General features: G+C 38.7%; 1 protein-coding gene across 4 annotated transcripts in view; it reads left to right on the top strand.

The window, feature by feature from the left end:
• The first annotated feature begins 362 nt into the window (after positions 1-362).
• The window catches only part of Ccnc (cyclin C), a 32,222-nt gene continuing 6,657 nt past the window's right edge, over positions 363-25,927 (top strand). The window contains exons 1-13 of one of the 4 annotated variants that reach the window (NM_001290422.1): positions 363-577; positions 3,059-3,165; positions 4,880-4,964; positions 5,151-5,220; positions 8,079-8,130; positions 13,254-13,309; positions 14,617-14,652; positions 15,275-15,366; positions 15,909-15,976; positions 19,012-19,091; positions 19,318-19,436; positions 20,145-20,238; positions 20,799-23,209. In NM_001290422.1, the coding sequence (NP_001277351.1) occupies positions 546-577; positions 3,059-3,165; positions 4,880-4,964; positions 5,151-5,220; positions 8,079-8,130; positions 13,254-13,309; positions 14,617-14,652; positions 15,275-15,366; positions 15,909-15,976; positions 19,012-19,091; positions 19,318-19,436; positions 20,145-20,196 (849 nt within the window). In that variant the 5' untranslated portion in view covers positions 363-545 and the 3' untranslated portion in view covers positions 20,197-20,238; positions 20,799-23,209. Of the gene's footprint in view, positions 578-3,058; positions 3,166-4,879; positions 4,965-5,150; positions 5,221-8,078; positions 8,131-13,253; positions 13,310-14,616; positions 14,653-15,274; positions 15,367-15,908; positions 15,977-19,011; positions 19,092-19,317; positions 19,437-20,144; positions 20,625-20,798; positions 23,210-25,927 lie in introns of those variants that run through there. The other 3 variants (NM_016746.4, NM_001122982.2, NM_001290420.1) reach the window with 3 other exon arrangements.

The following is a 25,927-nucleotide window of genomic DNA, read 5'->3' on the forward strand; positions in this document are numbered from 1 at the left end:
ACTTACATCTTAAGGCCAAAATTACTTTCATTTATTTCTCCTTTCAGCCCTAGGGAAAAAGCAGTCATATACTGCCATGCTTTCTTCAACGCCAGTGTGCTATTTCTGAAGGCCTACACCGTGGATTAACAAGATCCCTAAATGGACCCAAAAGAAAACCGCACTAGACCAGAAACCCAGTGTGTGGACGCTCTGGAGGAGAATTGGCAGGAAACCTCGGGGAGAGCCTCTCGCCACCGGGAGCCTCCGCCCGTGTTTCCTTAGCTCCCGCCTCAACAAGCCCATTGGCGGTCGGGCGGTTGCTAGCTTCCTCCGCAACTAGGGCGGGCCGGAACTTTTGTCTGCCGGAACCGGTGTACGCCGCTCAGTGTTGTCGACCGGCGTCAAGGCGACGAGGGTGCTGTTCTCTTCCTCCGGCTGCGGTGGCTGTGGAGTTCAGCCCAGCCAGTCTGGTAGGAGCACAGTCGTCCGGACTGTGTCTATGGTCGCTCCGCGGGCCGCTTTGCTGGCTGGTGCATTTGTATCAGGGCAAGCAGTATTATTCCATGGCAGGGAACTTCTGGCAGAGCTCCCACTAGTAAGTGAGCTTCCATTTTCTCGCCTGGGGCCGGGGCTGGGGCACAGGAGGGCTGGGCCTGCCCATCCCTCGGGGTTTCCATCCTGGCCGCTGCGGGTGAGCCCTCCCTGGGAAGCCGGGGGTCCGAAACGTGATGCTGTCGTTTGCGAGCCTCCCCTCTTCTCACAGAGAGATTTCGGGAGCAGAGGGGAGGTGAGCTCGAAGGATGGGTAAGAGGTAAGGGGTTTGATCTCCGGGAAGGGAGTCGGAGGCGGTTTCATTTCAAATTTGGGGTTTGATTGGTGGGATGATGTGGGCACCGGCAAGGGAAAGAGTGACCCATTGTAGCTCTGTGAGGTTCCCTGCTTTGGATGGACATGGTTGGCTATTGCTAGCTAGCTTGTTTGTTTGTTTGTTTTTTCATAGCAGTGATATTATAATCTCTTGTCATTCGCCTTACTGTAGATTTAATATTTACTCAGAGGAGAGGAGTGAGTCGTGCTTGTTTCTACCTGCTGCTTCCTGGCCCAGCCTTATGCCTAGATTGACACCACTACCCCCATCCCCGAAGCAGTGTTTCTCACGTTGAGGGATGGCTGCCCTAAAACTCACAGGCTGGCATCGAACTTAATGAAATCTGCCTGCCTCTGCTTCTGCTTCTAAGTGTTGGAATTAAAGGCATGAGCCACCAATTGCAGGCTCCTAAATTGACTTTAATGCTTCTAGAATTTGCGAGCACAGGGGCTCTCAAAATATATCCATTTTCATTCATTAGCCAGTGTCTTATATTTTGCCTTAAAGTCGTGTATTTCCCAGATTTTGTCCTCTTCCTTTAACCACTTAAATCACTAAATTTTAATGTCTTTCAGTGACCATGGAAGGGCTAAAGTAATCTTAAAGATATTTGTCTCTAAATACATTTGGTTAAACATGCAGGAAGTTGTATGCTTGGGCTAAGCGTTGAGCAGGCTTTCCACTAAATACATAAAAAATGAACAGGACTAGATAGAGACATTTAGTTTAATTAAATTTTAGTGGGAAGAGAATAACAAAATTTTAATTCTGTGAATTGGTTTGCTTGTTTCCCTCTTTGCCTGAGAATAAAGAAGAAGAAGGGGGAAAAAAAAAGAAAGAAAGAAAACTGAATTTGGAAACCTGTTTCTGAAAGCAGGTCCTCCCTTGCTACCAAGTGTTTCTGGGAAGATGAAAGGCCAATGAAGCATCACTGGGGGACATTATTTTACATTGTTCTCACTCACTGAGATGTTTCCATTAAAAAAATGAAATACAAAAGGGGATGACCCAAAAAGGTGGGATAAAGCTTGGGCCTGTACTTAATCCTGGTGCTCAGATAATGCCTTGATTGCCTGTCTCAGTGACATAATACTAAGACAGGCAGTAGTAAGTCTTTGGATATAGCAAGAGTCTATCTTCCAGGATGGTTCTTAGTCTAGAGGGTCTGAAAACCTGTGTGCTGGTGTTTGGTACACATGACACTATGAAGGAAATTGAGAAAGAGGTAGAGAAGCTTTGAAACCATCAAGAGATTCTTTACCCTCAAGTTTTCCTGTTTTTTGTTTTTTTCTTCAAACGATCTTGCTGAGGCTGCCAGTGGGCTGCTGAAAAACTAGAGAACTCTGATGAATAACTTACCTGAGAGTTTGAAATGGCGTCTACAGCATCCTTGTTAATCGACCAGACAGTACGGGAGTCACACTGATTGACACAGATTTATATCCAGCAAAGCACTCACAAATATATTCCACTCACAAATAGCACTCACAAAAACCAAAGAGATTTTATTGGTCCAACAAGACTGAGAAACTTGGGGGTGATGGTGAAAACACTGATTGAAAAGGGGATTAAATTAGAAAAATATAAAATTTGCTCCAGGTCTGAATGTATTTGAAACAGGTGAGCATGTATTGAAGAACTCAAGTATTTCATTGTTGAACATAATTTACTAAGGATTTTAGAGACCTATTCTGAAGAGTTAATGCTGAAGTTTCAGAGGTAAACTGGTGCTCTACCTCAGCTGCATTCCCAGCCAGACACTGTCTTTTATCAATGTTTTAAGTACATACCTCCAAATAAATAAATAAATAAATAAATAAATAAATAAATAAATAAATGGAGGAAGAAGAAGCTGGGTGAAGCACTGCATGCCTTTAATCACAGAACTTGGTGGTGATGGGGAGGGGCCGATCTCTGTGAGCTTGAGGCTGGTCTGATCCATGGAAGGAGTTCCAGGATAGCCAGAGCTAACCAGAACCAAACAGACAAATAAAGACAGAGAGAGGTGTGCCTCGTAGAAGATGGTAAGCTTATTGAATCTTAATGTTTTAAATGCTTTGGCTTGTTGGCTTTTTTCCTATAAATTTATTTATTCACTTTACATCCCAATATCAACCCTCTCTCCTCCCAGTACCTCAAGCAGCTCCTCCCCTTCCCATCCCTGCTGTTGCCTTTCTATGCCATGTTTTAAATCTTTACCTTCTCTAGTTTGCAGTGGATTTTGGATAAACAAGATCTGTTGAAAGAGCGCCAAAAGGACCTAAAGTTTCTCTCAGAAGAGGAGTATTGGAAGTTACAAATATTTTTTACAAATGGTAAACTTTTATATTGGTTGAAGTAGTATACTATAGCTGGTCACTATTTTATATGGTAATTTCCATGAGTTGTTAAAGTCTATAGTTAATGCTTTTATTTAGACAATTATCATTTCAGTGTTCTGGGTAATACTTTTCGCACCTTATGTATTATAGCCCAGTGTTGACTAATCTCAGGCATTTCTAGTGAGGTCCATTTTTAAGGTTGGCCTAAGCAAAATACTTTAAGAATAAATGATTATTTAAATTAGCATCCAGTAGTTCTCATTTTACCTTATAACTTTGCATAAGCAAGAAGATTTAGTCGCCAGGCGGTAGTGGCGCACACCTTTGATCCCAGCACACAGGAGGCAGAGGCAGGTGGATTCCTGAGTTCGAGGCCAGCCTGGTCTACAAAGTGAGTTCCAGGACAGCCAGGGCTACACAGAGAAACCCTGTCTCGAAAAATCCAAACAAAAGATGATGACTTGGGAACAAAACACCCATGGAAGGAGTTACAGAGACAAAGTTTGGAGCTGAGATGAAAGGATGGACCTCGTAGAGACTGCCATATCCAGGGATCCACCCCATAATCAGCATCCAAACGCTGACACCATTGCATACACTAGCAAGATTTTATTGAAAGGACCCAGATGTAGCTGTCTCTTGTGAGACTATGCCGGGGCCTAGCAAACACAGAAGTGGATGCTCACAGTCAGCTAATGGATGGATCATAGGGCTCCCAATGGAGGAGCTAGAGAAAGTAGCCAAGGAGCTAAAGGGATCTGCAACCCTATAGGTGGAACAACATTATGAACTAACCAGTACCCCGGAGCTCTTGACTCTAGCTGCATATATATCAAAAGATGGCCTAGTCGGCCATCACTGGAAAGAGAGGCCCATTGGACTTGCAAACTTTATATGCCCCAGTACAGGGGAACACCAGGGCCAAAAAGGGGGAGTGGGTGGGCAGGGGAGTGGGGGTGGGTGGATATGGGGGACTTTTGGTATAGCATTGGAAATGTAAATGAGCTAAATACCTAATAAAAAATGGAAAAAAAAAAAGAATTACAGGAAAATACAACCAAAAAAAAAAAAAAAAAAAAGATGATGACTTAGTCAAGAGACCTTTTCTGTGTCTGGGATAGCTTTGTTGCCTATTTTGTTTGTTTAATTGTATTTATTTTTTTATATGTATGAGTATTTGGCCTGTATCTGTGCATTATATGCTGTGCCTAATGCTGAGGAGGTGTGGCTCCCCTGGGACTGGAGTTACAGATGGATATGAGCCACCTTGTGGGTGTTGGGAGTGGAACCCAGGTCTTACTATCGCTCCCATCCTGCCATCTGATCTTCACCATGTTACTCTCTGCAAACCTACCTTTTTCCTTATATCAAAGATTAACTATGAATTTCTTGGTAAATAACAAAATCTATCTTAATTTTTAAAGCTATTTTTATAGATACTATGAAAAGCATTAAAGTACCTAGTAAAAAAAGAATATTTGATATTCATCCTGCTTGTTGTAAGGATAAATTGTACGCAGTTTCTTTTCTTGTTTATGAATATTACTGCATTTGCAAGTCTTAGACTAGTGAGGTTCAGAAAGTGTCAAAGTGTGCCTAGGTATGAATGGTCATGATTGCATCATGTAGAAATCACTGATACAAGTTAATGGTAGTAGTGTTATTATACTGATGACAGATGATACATTTAAACTTTATTCTTTTTTAGTTATCCAAGCATTAGGTGAACATCTTAAATTAAGACAACAAGTTATTGCTACTGCTACAGTCTATTTCAAGAGATTCTATGCTAGGTATGGTTGTTTTATTCATTTATTTTTTTAATGCCTGGTTGAAATTCTTTTCTAATTTTCATGTACAATATATAAGTAAATCACTTGTTTAGTGTAGAATTATGATTCCCCATCCCCACCCCCACCCCCAGTGTGTTTTCTAAAGAGTCATCACATCATTTAACTCTTGTCTAATTGTATTTTTAGGTATTCTCTGAAAAGTATAGATCCTGTATTAATGGCGCCTACATGTGTGTTTCTGGCATCCAAAGTAGAGGTATAAAACAATTTTCTGTTCTTCATCCAAGTATCACTGTCTGGTTAATCTTTGTGTGTGTGTGTATATATATATATATATATATATATATATATGTGTGTGTGTGTGTGTGTGTGTGTGTGTGTGTGTGTATGCCTTTGTATGAATAATCATAAGTGGTAGTTTATCTGAACTGATGAAAACACATCTTGCAAATATTTTTTTAATAACTATGTCACTACATATCAGATGATTTAATGAGGCCCTTTACAAGTTCTAATTCAATCCTATAACTGGAGTATACAGTAGTAGAATCCATTTTGGGTAAAAGGGCCAAAGAAAAAACACGCTGGATTCTGAGACCAGGGCCAGGGAAAGAACACCCTGACCTTGACTTGAGCCCAAGCAAGAAAGCAAGGCCAAGAAAAAGAATCCTGTCAGTCCCTGAGCTTGCCCCAAGATCACATCAATCCCATGCTGCCCTGGAGAGCAGTCCCGGCCCCACCCCTCTAATACATCCTGCCTTCTCAGATTCCTGTTGCTTCTGCTTCCCCTTCTCCTTCTTGCTCAAGCAGAGTTGCAAACACCTTCTCTTGTCCTTCCCAATAAATCTTGTGACGTTTGTTGTGCAGTGTGACTTTGTGGTGTTCCTTGGCTCCTGACTAGAAGAATGTCTTTCCTTCAGAGATGTCACACAAGGGAAACCATTCCCCTCCGAGCTGTAACACTTCTATAAGGAAACTTTCCCCTCAGAACTGCAGTACTTTCGTAGAGTAAACCTTTCCCCTCAGAACTGTAACACTTGAAACCCTCATTTTATAAGTGAGGAAACAAAGGCATAGAGAGACCCGTGTTCATATTGCCAGGTCAGTGAGTCCTGATTGTCTAGATCTTCATCTGCAGCTTAATTGCTTCGCTATCTTTAAAAGACTGGCTGAGTGTGGTGGCACGTGCCTTTAATCCCAGCACCGGGGAGGCAGAGGCAGGTAGATATCTTTGTGTTCAAGGCCAGCTTGAACTACATAGTGAATTCTGAGTTCCAAGATAGCCAGAGCAATGTAGTAAGACCCTGTCTTGAAACAAGAACCAAAAAAAAAAAAAAAAGATTGTTTGGGCCTGAGGATGTCTGCCCCTCCCCCTTGTGATGCTCTGTGTTTAACCTGTCTTCATTGGTAACAAGCCACTGGGGAGAGAAAGAAGAGAGACTTTGTAGACTCTAGCCAGGAAAGGTGTGGACGGTGGGAACAGAAACAGTAGGTGAGAAAGATGTCAGAGGAGGACTTGACCAGAAACTGCATTTCTGCTCAACTGACTGTTTTCATTATTATTAAGAAAGTTTAACTTTCAGCTAAAACCCAAATAATATCAGATTCTGAGAACTGGCTTTTTTTCTTAACTAATCCACACACTCCCTAGTCTATTGTTTCTGTCCTTAGGTGATGTCTTTAGAATAATTCTGTCCCTGTGAACTGAATACGAGTTTAACCAGGAAGATTCTATTTCTCTTGTGTTCATTTTTATTTTAGAAGCCTCCATGGCATCTTTATTATCTCCTAAGTAAGCAGAATTGACTATATTAGAAATACTAAAACCTTTTCTAGGAACCTAATTTAACTCTGTCCATGGTTTCTTGAGATAAAGTTTGAATAAATCTCATTACAGAAGTCAGTTACAGAGTGTTTACCTAGTTCCCATGAGGGCTGGTTTCAGTCCTTAGGACCAGATGTACGTAGAATGTCTTTTTGAATAAAGAGGTCTTGTAGGTGAGGTATATTTCAGTTGTGGTTGTTGAATTACTTTTTCTTCTTAAAGGTTTTTTTCATACAATGTATCTGATCACATTTTCTCCCCTCCCCCAACTTCTCTCAGATCCTCTTCTCTACCCACCCAACTTAGTGTGCACTTTCTTTGTCTCAGACAAAGCAAAACCTAAAATCAAAATATAAGACACATATCAAAGCCAGTAAGAAACAAAAAGCCTGCAAAAAAAAAATCAAGCAAGGACAAAGGCCATGGAGTTCATTTTGTGTTGTCCAACTGCTCCTGGGTCTAGGGGCTGCTTTAGAGTGTTGATAGGACCAGTGTGACTCCATTGGGAGAACTGATTTCCCTTTGCCAGCAGGTATCAATTCTGGGTAGCTTTCATTTACCCTCGCAGTGTGTTGCCTTACATTTTAACTCTAACCAAATCTTTCTGTTTTGTCTAATTGAATAGAAATTGTGTACAAAATCATGTTTAACATACTGTCTCCAGTTTTGAGGTTTTAGTTTTAATTATTAAGTTTTGAATCTTAAATTTAAATATCAATATATATATACACATATAAAGTTATAGATTACATATTGTTAATAGAAGGTATATGAATAGTTTTAATTTGTTAAATAAGAGACCTGTTCTTGCTTTTTCTGCTTTAAAAGGAAGCAAATGGCTTGGAAATCTTAAGTGGTTTCTCTGAAATTAAATGAGAGTATATTTAAAATGCATTATGTGATAAATTTTAGTTATTTTATACTGATAGTACATGCGGTTGAAAAAGAAAATGGTAACTTACCTAAGAAGCCTTGTATTCCATTGTAACTGTTTCATTCTTTCAGGAAGGTCGGTGCTTGCGTGGTTTTTGAGTAATGTCAGTGTGTGTTTATTGACTGACTGGTTGGCTGATTAATTTTGCAAAGGACTGAACACAGGGCCTTGTACGTTCTTGGCAGGCAAGCAATATACCATTGAGCAATATTGCCAACCCAAATTTTTGCAAATTTAATAAAAGGTAGTAGACTATAAACATGAGAAGAGCTTGGAAATATGTTTGGAATAGGTCTCAGATATCTTTAATGTTTTTTGGATTACCAAGTACCTGATGTCATTCACTTTTCTCTAGGAATTTGGTGTTGTCTCAAATACAAGATTGATTGCTGCTACTACTTCTGTATGTAAGTGCAAAAAGTTTTCTGCTTTAAGGATAAAATTTAAAGAAAGCTCTGAAATGTACAGATTTGTTTTGTTTTTAATGAACCACGTGTAGGTGAATGTATTACAGCTCCAAGAACACCCTTATTATTAGCATATTTCACAGGAAAAATGTTTGAGAAGAAGTTGATTTTACTGATGTAGTCGTATCCTATAGTGCTTGGGAGGTAGAGGTAAGGGAATAGGAGTTCCAGGCAATTTGTACCTACAAAGTGAGTTTGGGCCAGCCTGGACTACATAAGACCATCTCAAAAGTCTTTAGATTCATTATGACATTACCTTTTTTGTTTGGGTTTTATTTTGTTCTTTTGTTGTTGGTTTGGTTTTGGATTTTTGGTTTTTTTCCTTTGAGACCAAGTCTCATCTGAAACTTGGGCTCCTCTATCGCCCTACTTACCAAGGAGGATTGTTAATCTCCAGTTTAGATTACAAGTGTGGACCAGCATGCCTGGATTAAGACAATACCTTTTAGTCATTAAAAAAAAAAACATAAACAGAAATGAGTTGTATTGATGGAAGTTATGTATTTTCTGACCTTCAAGTTGAAAAGCATGGTACAGAAAAGAATACTGACTGTAGTCAGTTGAGCTAATTTTTCTTTGTTTGTTTTGCTCTTTTTTTTATTTTTTGGTTTTTTGAGACAGGGTTTCTCTGTGTAGCCCTGGCTGTCCTAGAACTCACTTTGTAGACCATGCTGGTCTTGAACTCAGAAATCTGCCTGCCTCTGCCTCCTGAGTGCTGGGATTAAAGTGTGCGCCACCACGCCCGGCTTGTTTTGCTCTTTGAGCCAGGGTCTCACTGTGTAGCCCTGGCTATCCTGGAACTCACAGAAGTCTACCTCCTGAGATTAAAAGCTTTTATCACATCTAGCAACTCTTGTGTTTTTAAAGATTTATTTTTAATTATGTGGAGGTATGTGCTTGCGTGTGAATGTTTACATGTGAGTATAGGTGTGTGAGAAGGCCAGAGGCATCAGTCCCCTGTAGCTGCAATTATAGAGGGTTGTGAGCTGCCTGGTGTGAATTTTGAGGACCAAACTTGGATCCTCTGAAAAAGTGATCTTAACTGCTGAGCCAAGTCTAGCTATAGATGAGCTGACTTTTACCCTAATTCTGTCTCTTTCTAGTTGCATTTGTCCCTATCCAGGTACCTAATCTTTTAAGCAAGTTGTTTTACCTCTCAGCCTTAGGTTTGTGTGTGTGTTTGTTTTTGGACTTTTGAGACAATGATTCACCACTAATGGTACTTTTCTTGCTTCAAGTCCTAAATGCTGAGTTTACTACAGGCATAACTCACCATCTTTCCCATATCTAAATCCTTTTTAAAAATGTGTGTGTGTGTGTGTGTGTGTGTGTGTGTGTGTGTGTGTGTGTGTGTGTGTGGTTTGCTATATATGTATGTATATTTGTGGGAGGCATATATGTACTTGTATATGCATAGATGTCGAGTTCTGAAGTTGATGTGTAGAGTCATCTGTCATTTCTTTCCCACCTTATTTGGTGAGGCAGGGTCTCTGAATTAAACCCAGAGCTTGTCAATATGGCTAGTCTTACCACTGGCCAGTTTGCTCTGAGGGATGGATCACCTGACTCTTCTTTCAGAGGCTTGAATTACAGATGGACTGCACACATGTAATTTATATGTGTGGGGATCCAAACTCCGGTTTCCTTATGCTTACAGGGCTTCTCCTGCTGAAACGTCCCTACTCACCTCTGTATGTCTTCTACATCATATCAAGTCAGTAATAGGGTATAGTGGGTACACGCCTTTAATCCCAGCACTTGGGAGGCAGAGGCAGGTGGAACTGTGAGTTCAAAGCCAGCCTGGAGTATGGAGCTAGTTCCAGGACAGCTAGGGCTACATAATGAAACCCAAAACCGAAACAAACAAGAAGACAGCAGTTAGATGTTTTACTGTGAAGCAGTTTTAAAGGAAGGGTTTATTTTTTCCCGCAGCTTCAGTCTGTGGTTTGCTGCTTCCATCACTTTTAGGCCTGTGACAAGGCAGAAACATCACAATGAAAGGCCAAAAGCAGAGAACGTGGAGGAGACTGGGGACAAGCAGTATCTCTTAGGTGACACTCCCAGTGATCCACTTCCTTTAGTCAGGTCCCACCGCCCCAGCTCTACTTCCTCCCCTTTGGATTTTTAGTTATGGCTCCCTCAGTGAACTGAGCCTTTTGTTCAGAAATTTCACCGTCTTTCAGTGATGGCATCCTGCAGCTGATAGCTTAGTTTTCAGTATGAGTCATGGGGGATACTTTATATTCAGACCCCATCAAGCATTCCTATAGAATTATGTCCTTAAGCTTTACTTCTTTTTTAAAATTGTGTATTTTATTTATGTGTATATGCTTGGTGTTTGTGCATATGGGAGGCTGAAGTCACAAAAGGGAGCTGTGGTTACAGACAGATGTGAGCCACCATATGTGGGCAATGGGAACTGACTGTTGGTCCTTTGCAAGAGCAGCAAGGACCTAGGCGTGGTGGCGCACGCCTTTAATCCCAGCACTCTGGAGGCAGAGGCAGGCAGATTTCTGAGTTCCAGGCCAGCCTGGTCTACAGAGTGAGTTCCAGGACAGCCAAGGCTACACAGAGAAACCCTGTCTCGAAAAACCAAAAAAAAAAAAAAAAGAGCAGCAAGGGCTCTTAAGTGCTGAGCCTCTTTATTGCTGTAAAGGTCCTCTCCAGGTACAATCCCTTCTGAGGTAGTGGGGGTTAGGACTTGAGCATGTCAGTTATTTGTTTTAGTTTCTTGAGACAGCCTTGGAAAGATGGCTCAACCTGATGACCTAGAACCCATAAGTTGTCCTTTGATATCTAACCACATCATGATGTGCACATGTGCAATCACAAACCTCTGATAAGTCATAAGTGTTTAAAACATGTGGATCAGGCAGCGGTGGCGTATACCTTCAATCCCAGCACTAGGAAGACAGAGTTACAGAACAAGTTCCAGAACAGCCAGGGTTACACAAGTGAAACACTGTCTTGAAAAACAAAACACAACAAAACAAAACAAAACAAAACAAAACAAAATGTGGATCATTTTAGCATACAGTGGATAACAGAATAAGGTGAGCCTAATCTCAGGGGAGATGTTAGGTATCCAAGTCCAGGACTTGGTGATGTGTATCAGTGTGCAGACTTTTAAAACAGGATCTCAGGCCTTTTAAAACCAGGCTGGCCTCGAACTCAGATTCACCTGCCTCCTGCGTGCTGGGACTAAAGGTGTGCGCCACTAAGCTGGTCCTGTACAGACATTATTTTACTTTATTGATTTTTCTGCCATTAATAGGAACCAGTTTTATACTTCACACCCCGCTTACATTTAAAGGAATTGTAAAACTCAGAAACCTTAATGGCAATGTTTTCAAAATTAGAGAAAGAATATGAATTTCCTAGTGTCAAGTCTAAGTAGTTAGGATTTCAGATCTTAGCAAGTGTTACCGCAGTTCACTGGAGAGCACCTAATTATAAAATACCCTTTTGAGAATGTAATAATAACATGCACAGAATTCCTCTTACTTTGAATGAAGTCACTTGTACCAGTGGAAGGACTTAAAACACAGCTGCTGGAGCTGCCAGTTGGTATCCCAGTTGGTTTAAGTATTGTAACCTAATGACTTAAATACAGTTTTCTCAATAGTACTTAAATGTATGTAACATGACTTCTTGAGATAGTAACCAATGGTTTTTCATTTGTACTTTATTAGTAAATACACATAGTAACTCTGTAGTATAAGAAAATCCCCTAGAGGCCTGCTGAGATGGCTCAGCCTGTAAGAGCACTGACTGCTCTTCTGAAGAGCAGTCAAATCTCAGCAACCACATGGTGGCTCACAACCACCCATAGTGAGATCTGATGCCCTCTTCTGGTCTGTCTGAAGTCAAGTGCAGTGTACTTATGTATAATAATTAATAAATCCTTGGGCCGGAGCAAGCAGGGACTGAGCGAGTGGAGTTGACTGGAGCGAGCAGGGTTGACCAGTGTGATCAAAGGTCCTAAAAATTTAATTCCCAACAACCACACGAAGGCTCACAACCATCTATACAGCTACAGTGTACTCACATACATAAAATAAATAAATAAATCTTTAAAAAAAGAAAGTCACCTAGAGACTTTGCATGTATACAGACATTTTTATTAAAATGTTTTGGTGAGATGTGGTGTGCCCAGCTTTAATACCAGCATAAGGCAGAGGCCAGCAGATCTCTATGGCCTTGAGATCAGCCTGGCCTATATAGCAGGGTCCAGGCCAGCCAAGGCTAATGAGACCTTGTCTCAAAAAACTAAGAATAAGTAAATAAATTTGTTTATGTCTTTCGGAAAAGAAACACTTAAGTTCTGAAAGCATCAATTAGTTAAAACAAATTCTTTTGAGTCTCAGATGATTACTGCTAGCATTTTAGTCTATTGTCCTAACTTTTCTCCTCCACTTGTTATAAGTTGATGTGTATGTGTTCTGTATTCATTCTAAGCTAAATTACACTCAGACAGAAAAATACTACTCTATGTGAGTACGCTGTAGCTGTCTTCAGACACACCAGAAGAGGGCGTCAGATCTCATTACAGATGGTTGTGAGCCACCATGTGGTTGCTGGGATTCGAACTCCGAACCTTTGGAAGAGCAGTGAGTGCTCTTGCCCCCTGAGCCATCTCGCCAGCCTGAAAAATACTACTCTAGAGTTGAAGAGATTTTAGGAATGATATAATCTGGTGATTTTTTTTTTCCAGTCTTTTAATTTAAAAAAACAGAAAGAAAGCAAGCAGCAGAAGCCTTTTCCTTTTCCCTCCCGACCCTGCCTCTTCCCCTTTCCTCTACCTTTCCACAGTCTTGGAATACTCCCGGGGCTGCGAGGGCCGGCACACGGCTCCATTCCAACAGGAGCTTTTGGGTTGTTTTTGTTGTTGTTGTTGTTGTTGTTGTTTTGGGGGGGGGGTTCAAAGTAAACCTTTCAAGATTGCTGAGAGCACCTACTGAGGATAGTGCACCTTCTAATATTTGAAGCTATGTTAAAGGAATTTTGGATAAATTCATGCTGGCATTTCCTTGGTTTTAATTGTTTTGTTTTGTTTCCTATAGTAAAAACTAGATTTTCATATGCTTTTCCAAAGGAATTTCCTTACAGGATGAATCATGTAAGTATGTTGTATAAAACTTTGTATTAACTGACTCCATTTTACTCTTAGGAATGGGAGTTTCAAGTACTATAAAATGTACATCTATCTATTGTTTTTATATTAACTTTCAGTAGCTTCTCTATATTTTTTGGGTGATACTTAACAGTAGTCATTATTAATCTTAGATCCCAGCTAAATCACCTTAAGAAGCTTTTAATAATATTGAAGTTGGAACTTCTTCAAATTAAAGCAGAATTTTCAGAATTTTACTGGAGTGGCAGTAGTCTTACATCAATATTTCCAGGTTACACCCATGTGTCTCATTTGGAACAGTTTGAAAACTGTTCTTAAAAAATTATCTGTTGGGCTTCTGTTAATATTTCAATAGACTTACCTCTTCTCACCTTGCAAGGAATTTGTTTATTCCATTAAGTATCGATAGTTGAAGCCGGGCATGGTGGCGCACGCCTTTAATCCCAGCACTCGGGAGGCAGAGGCAGGCGAACTTCTGAGTTTGAGGCCAGCCTGGTCTACAGAGTGAGTTCCAGGACAGCCAGGGCTACACAGAGAAATCCTGTCTCGAAAAACCAAAAAAAAAAAAAAAAAAAAAAAAAAAAAGTATAGTGATAGTTGCACTGTGCATTTGTCAAATAGAAAGTATACAGAAATTTTTGAAGTTTTTTGTTTTGTTTTTTCAAGACAGGAGTCCTCTGTTTAGCTCTGGTTGTCATGGAACTCTCAAACTTGCTATGTAGACCAGGCTGACCTTAAACTCAGAAATTTAAAGGCATGTACCACTATGCTGGCTTAAATTTGAAGTTTCTAACATTTATAACTTTTTAATTTATTTATTTATTTCTTTATTTTTATAAGAATTCTCGTTGTGGCTTAGTAGCAAAATAAGTGTTTACAATATTAGAGACTTTGGGTTCAATTCCAAGACCCCCCCCCCCCAAAAAATATAATATACTGTCTTTTCCTCATAAGAATTTAAAATGTATTATATAACAGTAAAAAGCAATTTTTGCCAGGCATAATGGCACAAGCCTTTACTCCCATCCCTTGGGAGGCAGAGGTGGATGGAGCTCTGTGACTCTGAGGGAAGCCTGGTCTACATCATCAGACCCTGTCTCAAAAAACAAACAAAATTAGTAATTTTTTATTGTAAATGTTAATGCTAACATAAGCTACTGTGTTTATTTTTTGATTTAGAAATTTTATATAATATTGATGAATTATTTAATTTATCTGTATCTGTAACTTATTTTTTAAAAAGTAGTTATGTAATTATGCTTATTTTCACTGGTTTTTTTCTTTTTAAACAGATACTAGAATGTGAATTTTACCTCTTAGAATTAATGGTATGTATATTTTTCCATAACACAGCAAAAACTTGATGGGTTGTATTGAAAGGAGGTTAAAATTTAATATATCCAAATGATATATTATGGCAAAGTCATAGAAACATAAGAGTAACATCCCCTATTTCCTTTCTGAAGGCTGTAAAATAATTTATCTTACTTGGGCTGCAAAAAAATTATTTTTTAGTTTTCTTGTAACTTTAATAAGGGTTACAAGCAAGTAATCCAGGACCATTGTAAATTCTGTGTACAATTTATGCGTGTATGTAGAGTTAAAGATGGGTTAGGCTTTGTCAGCATCATGCCCCTGCAGTTGAGAAGTATGGATGTATAGCCTAGTAATAGGCTACAGTGTGTTGCAAATGTGGCCCTCTGAATCTCTAGGGAAAGAGTGGATGCTGACTGGGTACCATGTGATGTACCAAGGTGTATTCCAGAGGGAGCACTGCCTTCACTGTTACAGTAGCATACGGTCATATCTGAGTGAGAGTATAAAGAAAAAGAAAGCAAGTATGAGAAAAAGAAATTCATTTCAAACACAAAACAAGTTGTTGGAAAATGATACCATTTTATGTTGTAATACATCTGTTTTTATACGTACATATTTTTAAACTGTTTCTAGGACTGTTGCTTGATAGTGTATCATCCTTATAGACCTTTGCTCCAGTATGTGCAGGACATGGGCCAGGAAGACGTGCTGCTTCCCCTTGCATGGTAACTAGACCAGAAGTTACTCATAGGCTACTAGACAAGGGGGCTGACAACGAAATACATGGCTTAATATACTAAAATGTCCCAAGTCATTTTATATTTAGGAAGATATCTGCTTGTTAAATTTGAAATACTGTAGTAGTATAAGTTATAAAGTCATATATATATTGAATTACCTATTTGATAAGGATATCTGTCAATGTTTTGTATGAAAAACAGACTTTACATGAACATTAAAAATGAATTTACTTTTAAAATAATACATTTTGTTTACTTTTGACTTTTTAGAATGTGAACAACTATTTTACATTATCTGTTGTGGGGTCTCAAAGTGGAAACTATACTGCTACATGAGTTTTATATCCAGTAATGCCTGTCCCCTTGTTGTCACACTCATGCATTCCATTGCTTAGTCTCTGTGTGTCGTTAATCAAACAGGGATGTAAGTGTACAAAGATGGGAGGGAAATCTGGTTCTCTGGGGAAGAAGTTACAGTCGATGAAGCAGCTCTGCGTTTAGTAACGATAGAGTTTACGTTTCTACAGGAGGATAGTGAATGATACCTACAGGACGGATCTCTGTCTGCTGTACCCTCCGTTCATGATCGCTTTAGGTATGAAAATTTGCTGTGCCTTTATTGGATAACTATTTGTGCCTATTTAGGTCATCCTAGAATACATTTCAACTGATTTTTATGGGTTTTTGTAGGAGTAGACTAATCTTGAATGTGAGTTCTCAATGATATACACTACAACCATCCCAGATTAGCATTATTTTCCCCCTTCTGCTTTTTGGTAAGGCTTCTTCCCCCTTAATTCATTTAAAATAATTTTAACTAGTATCTAAGCAAAGTTTTTATTTGTTTAGGGAGGAAATTCAGAACTAAGTCTCCTGATACTATTTGTCTTATAAATAACTGGTTCTGTTTTCTATTTCTGGATCCAGTTAAATACTCAAGAACTTAAGGAAAAAAGCATTATGCTTCTGTTACTAGGAGAGCTTAGCTGGCGTTCTATGGTGTGTAGGAAGCATACAGTGATGGGCTCAAATTGTCTTGGGAGTTAAGTAGACCAGATTTAAACATTCCTTACTTTACAGTTGTAAAAACAATTTTTTTGAGTTTGTAAAAATTGTGGGAGGGATAATAACTTTATAAACAGTTAAATGATATATCCTGTAGAGCACCGGCTATCTATCTATTTGTACAAAGACTTAATATATTCTGCTCCCTTTTTTTCTCCTTCTCCTGTTGATTTTCATGACTCCTAAAAACCCTTCTCCTTTTTCTTCGTTTTCATTCTCCTCTTCCTTTTCTTCATCTTCTTCCTCCTCCATTCTCTCTTTTTTTTCCATTTATGTCTTTTTAATTTTTCTTTTACATTTTTTGGGGAGGGTTGTTTGTTTGTTTGTTTGTTTGTTTGTTTGTTTGTTTTGAGACAGAGTTTCTCTGTGTAGCCCTGGCTGTCCTGGAACTCACTTTGTAGCCCAGGCTAGCCTCGAACTCAGAAATCCGCCTGCCTCTGCCTCCGAAGTGCTGGGATTACAGGCGTGCGCCACCACCTAGATTTTGTTTTATATGTATGAATATTTGTACCCACATGTATGTATATGTAACACACACAAGCCTGAAGCCCATGAAGGCCAGAAGAGGGCACTAGACCCCCTGGAATTAGAGATAGTTGTAAGTCATCATGTGGGTGCTAGAAATTGAACCCAGCCGGGCGTAGTGGCACACTCCTTTAATCCCAGCACTAGGGAGGCAGAAGCAGGCGGATTTCTGAGTTTGAGGCCAGCCTGGGCTACAAAGTGAGTTCCAGGACAGCCAGGGCTATACAGAGAAACCCTGTCTCGAAAAACCAAAAAAAAAGAAAAAGAAAAAGAAATTGAACCCAGGTCTTCTGCAAGAGCAATAAGCACTCTAAACAGCTAAGCCGTCTCTCTCCAGTACCCCTTTTCAGTTATGTCATAAACATTGCTGGTTTTCAACCTTATACTAGAGGTTGATATAAATTAAACTTAACACTTCTGTGGCATTAGTGCCTTTTTTTAATGTTTTGTTTCTTTTTATTCATATGCATTGTTGTTTTGCCTGCCTGCATGTATGTATGAATGAGGGCATTGGATCCCCTGCAACTGGAATTACAGATAGTTGTGATCCACCATGTGGGTGCTGGGAATTGAATCCAGGTCCTCTGGAAGAGCAGCCAGTGGTGCTCTTAACCTCTGAGCCATCTTTCTAGCCCCTCATTGGTGACTCTTGTAAATTGCTGAACTTGGTAGGACTCTAAAGTATTATGTATGTTCAGTGAGAAAAGATGCTGGGTTTGTATGGATAGGAAGAAATAGCAGGATGTATGGCATGTTTTTGCCACCGTGTGGTATGTGTTCCTCTCAGGTAGTCTTACTGAGATCAGTGGCTTTTATATATAGTCTTTTATGTGTTGAAACATTAATGTAAGTGTGTGTGGGGGGAGGGTGTGGGTGTGTTGTGTGAGAGTATGTGCATGTGAAGGCGGGGTACACATGGTAGAGGCTAGAGGTCAACCCTTGTCATTCTGCAGGAGCCATCTACCTTTTTGAAACAGGGTATCTCACTGAGAACTACAGCTCATTTATTAGACAAGGCTGACTGACCAGTGACCCACAGGTTACGTGTGTGCTATCATGCCCAAGAGTTTTCTTTTATGTGTGTGAATGTTTTGCTTGCATGTGTGTCCATGCATTATGTGTGGCCATTATGAAGTGCCTGCAGAGGCCACAAGAGTGCATTGGATCCCCATTACTGCAGTAACAGTTGGTTCATTCATCATATGGGTGCTGAGAATTGAACTGAATACTGGAAGAACAACCAGTGCTCTCAGCCTATTAAGCCATCTCTCCAGCCTTCTTCCTTCCCAGCTTTGTTTTAGTTAGTTTGTGGTTTTTAATGTGGGTGGGAATTGAACCCAGATCACACAAGACAGTCTTTGAAGCTTGACTAACCAAATGTGACGGTAGTGCGAAGGTTAATAAACACCTACGTAAAAATTCACTTTTTAAAAATTTAGATTATATCCTCTAAGGATGGGTTCTATTAACTGGGATCTACAGCTAGGGATTCAAGGAGGGAGGATCTGGGGTGGACACTGGAGGATCTGCGTGAGGTCCGCCTCCACAGAGAGCAAACACGGCTCTAGGTCCTTAACAATAGCCACTCCCAGCTTTCTGGATGGAATGCAGGAATTTTATTTCCTCCTTAGGGAGACATCCTGTATGGTTGACATTCCTGGTTACCCTAGTGACCTGTGAGTTCAAAGACTTCTGTACCCTTAACGAACATTTTTAAGACTTAGCAGTGCATTGGTTGGGTTGGACTTGGTTTTCTGTCACTGACTTCTGGGTGGGATTTGACTACTTTACACGTGTATGCATAGGTGATTTTTCCTGTCCTAATTTCTCGGTTGGAGTTGTTTCTCTTGTAACAAATTTGCCCTCAAGGCATCCTGTAGCTAGAGATTTCTTTTTTTTATAATACAGTGTGTGTGTCAATATTGTTGCTACATTTTTTAAAAATAGTATTAGAAAATAAGACAATCTTTATGAAAATCTTTAGTTCTAAGTCTATGTTTACAGTTAAATTTGAACAGTTGTCTGTAATTTTCTTTCTAGCTTGCCTACATGTAGCCTGTGTCGTACAACAGAAAGATGCTAGACAGTGGTTTGCAGAACTTTCTGTGGATATGGAGAAGGTACTCTTCTTTTTTGAAGACGTGGTCTCACTGTATAGCTCTTTCTTGCCTGGACCTTGCTATGTAGATCATGCTGGGCTCTGATGCATAGAAATCCACCTGCCTCCTTCTCCCAGGTGCTGGCATTGAGGCATGGGTCCTCATTGCCCTGCATGATATCTGTTCTTTACATACTGATACGTTGCTAGTTTTTGCTACTGAGAGCTTTTCAAATATTTTCTTCTAGATTTTGGAAATAATCAGGGTTATTTTAAAACTGTATGAGCAGTGGAAGAATTTTGATGAGAGAAAAGAGATGGCAACTATTCTTAGTAAGATGCCGAAACCAAAACCACCTCCAAACAGGTACATTTTAGACTTACTGATTTAATTTAATTTAATTTAATGTTTTATTTCCCTTTATGCAATTTCTGTCTTGATAAATTGAGAATGTCTCAGTTTTTAGATAAATTCTTCTGTCTAGTAACTTTTTTTAATGCAATGGAGGTCTATTACAGGTATCCCTCAACATATAGCCACATTCTGTACTTAAATTGAACTGAATTAAACAAACATTTGAAATACAGAGATAAAAAGCGTAAAGTAATTCTTTCCATTTGCCTCTTTGTCATTCCTCTCCCTTCAGTAATGATTATTCTCTTATTTCATACGTTTCAGTAAGCATTTTGAAAATTTTTGATGACATGATATGCTAAAGATAATAAATTTTGGCTTCTGAGTGATCCTATGATCCATAGCACACAGTTATGATAATTTTACCTAAGAGGAACCTCCTGTGCTAAGATGTTTTTGTTGTTTTAAGTGGATCTGTTCACTTAGGTGAGTGGCTCTCTGCCCTCTCTATGTATCAGATCATTCAAAGCGAGGACGGAGAGAAGGGAAGTAATGCTGTAAGCATAGCTGGTCCTTAGAGAGGATATACAACACTAGGCTGCAGTTTTAGACACTGCTGGTTACAGTGGTGTCGAGTTGAGAAGAGAGTGATGCTAACTGTTAGTAGGAGCTGCTTAAGGCAGTCATTGAAACAGCTACCTTTGGATGCATGTCTTACAGAAGCTCCCTGAGTGACTCTCCACTAATGGCAGGGCCTGAAGCTGCAAGATGATGCTGGACAAGATAAGGCAATCTCCTATTGTCACAGTTACTGGTACTTTCAGCTTTAGTTATTTTTATTTTAATATTCAGCATTTTTCAAATAAATTACCATATTTTTGATGTATAAAGGTTTGTTATCATTACCATATGATTTTATTATGCCATTGGACAACAGGTTTTTTTTTTCCTTTTTCCTTTTTTTTTTTTGAAAGACACTTTGGATTTTCCTAAAGAGTAGAAATGGAATTTTATATGTCAGATTTAATTTTGTAGGAAATTTGTTCAGAAGAAATTGTAATCTCTATGTTGAGTGATACCTGTAATAATAGTGAAATCGTACTCTAACTTAAATCGTTGAATGTATATGGACACTAACTTCCAGACTGCTTGTTATGTATGAGGGCCTCAAGCTACAGAAGAATAAAAACATAAAACCAACTTTTAGTTTTCTGGATTTTAATTTTTCTACATTTGTGTTTTATAATCAGGAATGTCTGTTTTATAAAATTGCTCCACAGAATAAAGAACTTCAGAAATTAATAGTACTATCAGAGTATTTTAAAAATGAATCTTTTAATTGGCATAAAATTTCTTTCTTCCCCATTTGAACAGTGAAGGTGAGCAGGGTCCAAATGGAAGTCAGAACTCTAGCTACAGCCAATCTTAAAACACCCTGAAGAATCCCGTAGTGGACCACTTGGAAGTAAAGCATTGGACAGTTTGAGTAATGTCTTCATTGGAAGCAGATGCAAATGAATAGCTTGTTTCTGTCAAGCATATTGGGAATTGACTTAATTTTCACAAAATAAGGTTTTTTCCTAACTTGATTTAGTGTGTAATTTATTAATGCTTAATTACAAAATTTAGTAAGGCTCTAAAGGAACCTATAGCCATACACAGACATTTCAGGGTTAACCTCTCTTACATACACATATGTATATAGACACATACTAATACTGGTTTTTGATTAGATAATTGAAGGGTTTTTTTTAATTAATAATAATAACTTTTTATTAAGTCAGGAAACATGAAATGTCATTTGTTGAAATTTTTCTTTCAGCATTGAGGGACCAAAAGAGGACATAAAAAGTCAATAAAACTACCCCCAGCCCAGTTAAATTTTAAAACTGGATATAAGAAATTAAATCTTAGAAAATCCTTAGAAGGTTTTAGAAATGATAATTACAGTTTGAGGGAGATTAATCAAGAACTTACTTATTTTAAAATTGATTGTATTTAATACTTTTTGTATCATTACAGAAGATACTGGCCCAGCCTATCAAAAAGTGCAATATATATATAGCATACTTTGACATTTTAAAGGTTGGATTGACTTACTAGCTGTTTTGAAAACCTAAAAGAAAAGGTTATTTGCAACTAATTTATAGTTAAATTAGTTTAACTTGATTAAACACTTAAGGTAAAATTTGGTGAAATTTTAATGTTTAATCTGTCCTGAAAATTTTTTATGAGACATATACACCCGGTTTAATTTTATGTTTTATTGTGAACTAACATATGTACAGCAAGTATTCTAAATCAGGAAGGAACCTAGTCAGGTTTTAGACCAGTGAGATTCTTAATTCTCATGGGTATAGACTTCAGAATAAATGTTACATTTGTGGGACTTCATAAATTAATTAATTTTCTTCAGACTCAAAGGGAGAAGAATAAATAAAGCTTGGAGTAATGAGATATTATTGTGTAGTTTTGCACCTTTTAAAAAATAAATCATGAAAAAAATTACTAAGTGTTGACTTCCTGGTTAAAATTGGAAGAATAAAAGTTAAGTTTTTCAGGTATATTAACTAATGTCTTGAATTCCTGTTGCTAAGTTTGACTTAGGTTCTCTGAGAATCTTTGTGCGTGTTAAATTAGAGCCCTAAACTCTGTAAAGAGGTGATTTTTGTATAGTTTATGAATAGATTGTGAGGAAGGTTCTGCTTCCTATGGGGAATCAGATGCAGGTGTGCTGAAAAAGAGACTTACATTGGTACAAACATGGACTCTCCTAAGGCCGTATAAGGCTAAGTAACAAACAAACAGAGGAACAAACAGGCTCTCCCCGAACTCCACTTGGATGCTTGGTAATTGATTTGCTTATCCCAGCCGTTAACTATAGTTTTATCTTCAAGCTTTTTTAAATCCAGTTTCTTTTTTCAGATTTTTTTTTTTTTTTTGCTTTATTATTTTCTTTGCAAATGCTCTTGTGGATGATTAAGACTTTGCAAAAGCAGACAAAGCCGTGAAATAGATCTCCATGTGTGTATGCTCTAGCCTCAGCCATTACTGATTCATAGCCAGTTTCACCTTAATGTAAACTTCCACACCAGTCTCCAGCTCATACATTATCTTGAAGAAAATTCTAGATATATCATTTTACCCATACATAATTTCATACTGCTAATAGGTGAAATAATTATTTACTATTATATTAAAATTCTCAATTCCCTGAACATTGCAGAGCATTCTGTATTCATTTATAAATCCTTTTAGGTTTAGATTCATGGATTATTCCTCCATGCTATAAAAAACATTCCCTGTTTTCATTTCTTCATGTATTAAGTTTCCCATAGCCTAAGTTTTACTGTGAGCATCTTTAGCATGCCATTTAGCGAGGGTTTTTCTCCTTTGTATTTCTGTAAATTGATAATTGAATATGAAGGCTGATCACACCGAGATTCTTTTTGTTTTGGCTAGACTACTGTAGGGTGGCCATCTCTTGTATTAATCAGCACATAGTGGCTGTTGCTGTCCTCATTTATGACAAGTACTGTTTCAGAATCAGTCAGTCTTAGGCACACTGTCCAGTCTCATAGCCACCAGCCACTTAGGGCTGAACAGTTACTATGTGGCTTGTCTGAATGCAGATATGCTATAAATGTGCAAACATGTTGGGTTTCAGGTACTTATTAATATAAAACAAAATAATGTTAAAAATCTCAATTTGTTTATAACCATTATGTGTTTTAAATGATAATATTTTGGATACATAGAATTAAATAAAACATTATTAAAATTTTTCTTGTTTCTTTTTAATTTTTTAAATATAGGAACATTTAAAATGACAGAATGGCTTGCATTGGACAGTGTTGCTGCCAGATAATAATGGAAATATTAGATTTCTGTCTCATCTCACCTACCTTCATTTCCATTTCCTGCTTTCCCTTTTAACTTTGTCACTTGTATGCTATTTACTTCAGCATTTCCAGTTAGCAGGCTCTTAATATTACAGTTAATTTAAGCACTTATTATATGGTGAGTGCTGTCGGAATTTGACCAAGGCTTACTGTAGAGATGGGAACTCATTCAGTCACAGGTGAAGTGACAGCTTAGATGCAGGTTCTAATTGATAAAACCAGGGCATCGGACCTCCAGACACTTTACCATATGGCTTCTTCTACTTACCTCCTCTTTTTATTTTCAGCTGTAAATAATACCTGCTTTGGAAGATGGGAGCTCTTGCTTTCTCACACATCTTCCCGTTCAGCCCTACAGTGGAACTTCTGTTATTTAATTACACACTTTGAGCAGGCCCACAGTACTTGGGGTATTGAGTTAGGAGGATCAGAAGTTCAAGTATATAGCCTTATAACATAGGAACATTTGAGGCCAGCCTGAACTACATAAGACGGTATCTCTAAAGAGCAACAAATTGTACACAGTGGGTTTTTGTTGGTTTTTTGGGGGGGTGGGTTTTGGTTGGTTGGTTGGTTGGTTTTTTTTTTTTTGTTTTGTTTTGGTTTTGGTTTTCTGAGACAGAGTTTCTCTGTAGCCAGAGTGAGTCCTGGAACTCACTCTGTAGACCAGGCTGGCCTCTAACTCAGAAATTCGCCTGTCTCTGCCTCCCAAGTGCTGGGATTAAAGGCGTGCGCCACCACTGCCCGGCCACAGTGTTTTTAAAATTCATATTTAGTATATATAGATAATAGTCTATAGTCCAATAACTTCTTTAAAATATTTTGTCTTTTTATAATTGATAGTTACCTTAGTTATAATTTGCTTAAATTGCTTTGTGTTTTTTCTTAAGTCGTCCAAGAATTGTTATTTGTTTTCTAAAAATCACTCTTATGGAAACTTGGCCGAGTCCATCCGATTGGCTAGAATGACTGCTTTGAAGGTCGAGTATCACTGCTGTTTGTAGAATGAGTAGATTGGGATTCCCTCTAGTTGCTCTTATGTAGTTGCTGAAGAAGGAATTTCAAGCCTTTTAAGTACCGCCTTACTCTGCTTGAGAGTTTAGCTATTCTCTGTCTTAGGGTATTAGGCCTCTTAGTTGTTTTAAACTGGTTTTGTTCCCTGTTGTTGGGTTTTGGCTTTGGGTTTTTAATTGAAGGCGTGAACCACCACCTTGGCTGTTCATTTTAAGTCTCCTTCATGTTCCTTTCCTTCTATCTGGCTTAGTCACACTGTTTCAGCTTAGGGTCTTGCTGTAATTTATAGGATCCTACATATTTGAGAAGACAGAGAACAATAATTTGAAAGACTGTGTTAAAATAAGTGTAGCATAGATTCAAAGATTAAACAACTGTCAATGGGCTGGAAACTTGGCTCAGTGGTTAACAGCACTTGTTTGTTCTTGAAAGGACCCAGGTTTAGTCCCAACACCCACACAGAGGCTTAATACTTCCTCTGGCGCCAGGCATATTTGTGGTACATAGACAGACATGCAAAGCACTAGATGAATAAAATGAATCCAAAAATTAAAATAACAATCGTCAAATGTAGTCTTCAAAGAAAATTTGAAATAGGAATTTATAAGCACTCTTTGATACACTCAGTGGGATTCTACCAGGATAACACCTGGAAGTTTCTCTTTCGCCTTCTTTCTCCAAACTGAAAGCTCTTTCCTTTCCCCTTCCCCCACTTTCCTTGGTGCTGAAGAAACTTACAGTGTTGGGAAAAAATAAATAAATATTTTCAATACACAGAGAAACAATGCATTTTGCTGGAGGTGTAGGAATTGTTCATTTTTTTCATTTCAATTATGGTCTTACACAGCCCAGGCCGGCCTCACACCTCTGATATTCTTGCCTAAGTCTCTGTAATGCTAGGATTGAAGGTATGAGCCACCGAGCTTGGCTGCTTTGTCTTTAAGAATATATCATTTGGGCTGAAGAGGGCTCAGCAGTTAAGAGCACTAGCTGCTAGATTGAATTCTCAGCACCTACATGACCGCTGTGTAATTCCAGTTCCAGGTGACCTTAGCCCTTCTGATCTCTGCAGGGACTAGTCATGCAAGTGATGCACAGATATGCATGTATTTATGCAGGCAAAATACCCCCACACATCAAAATAATAATTAAAAGGTATTTTAAAGTTGGGTGTGGTAACATGGGTCTTTAAACCCAGCACTTGGGAGGTATAGGTAGGTGCATCTCTGAGTTCCAGGCCAGCCAGATCTACAAATTGAGTTCCAGGGCTGTTACACAGAGAAACCCTGTTTCAGAACAACAACAAATAGTAATAGTAATAATAATAACAAAATATTTTTTAAAATACAGTCTTTAGGGTGAGAGAGATGGCGCAGGAGTTTAAGAATATTTGTTACTCTTTTTTTTTTTAAGATTTATTTATTTATTATATGTAAGTACACTGTAGCTGTCTTCAGATATTCCAGAAGAGGGCATCAGATCTTGCTACAGATGGTTGTGAGCCACCATGTGGTTGCTGGGATTTGAACTCTGGACCTTCGGAAGAGCAGTCGGGTGCTCTTACCCACTGAGCCATCTCACCAGCCC

Source organism: Mus musculus, chromosome 4 (genome assembly GCF_000001635.26).
Source record: "Mus musculus strain C57BL/6J chromosome 4, GRCm38.p6 C57BL/6J".
Classification (NCBI taxonomy): domain Eukaryota; kingdom Metazoa; phylum Chordata; class Mammalia; order Rodentia; family Muridae; genus Mus; species Mus musculus.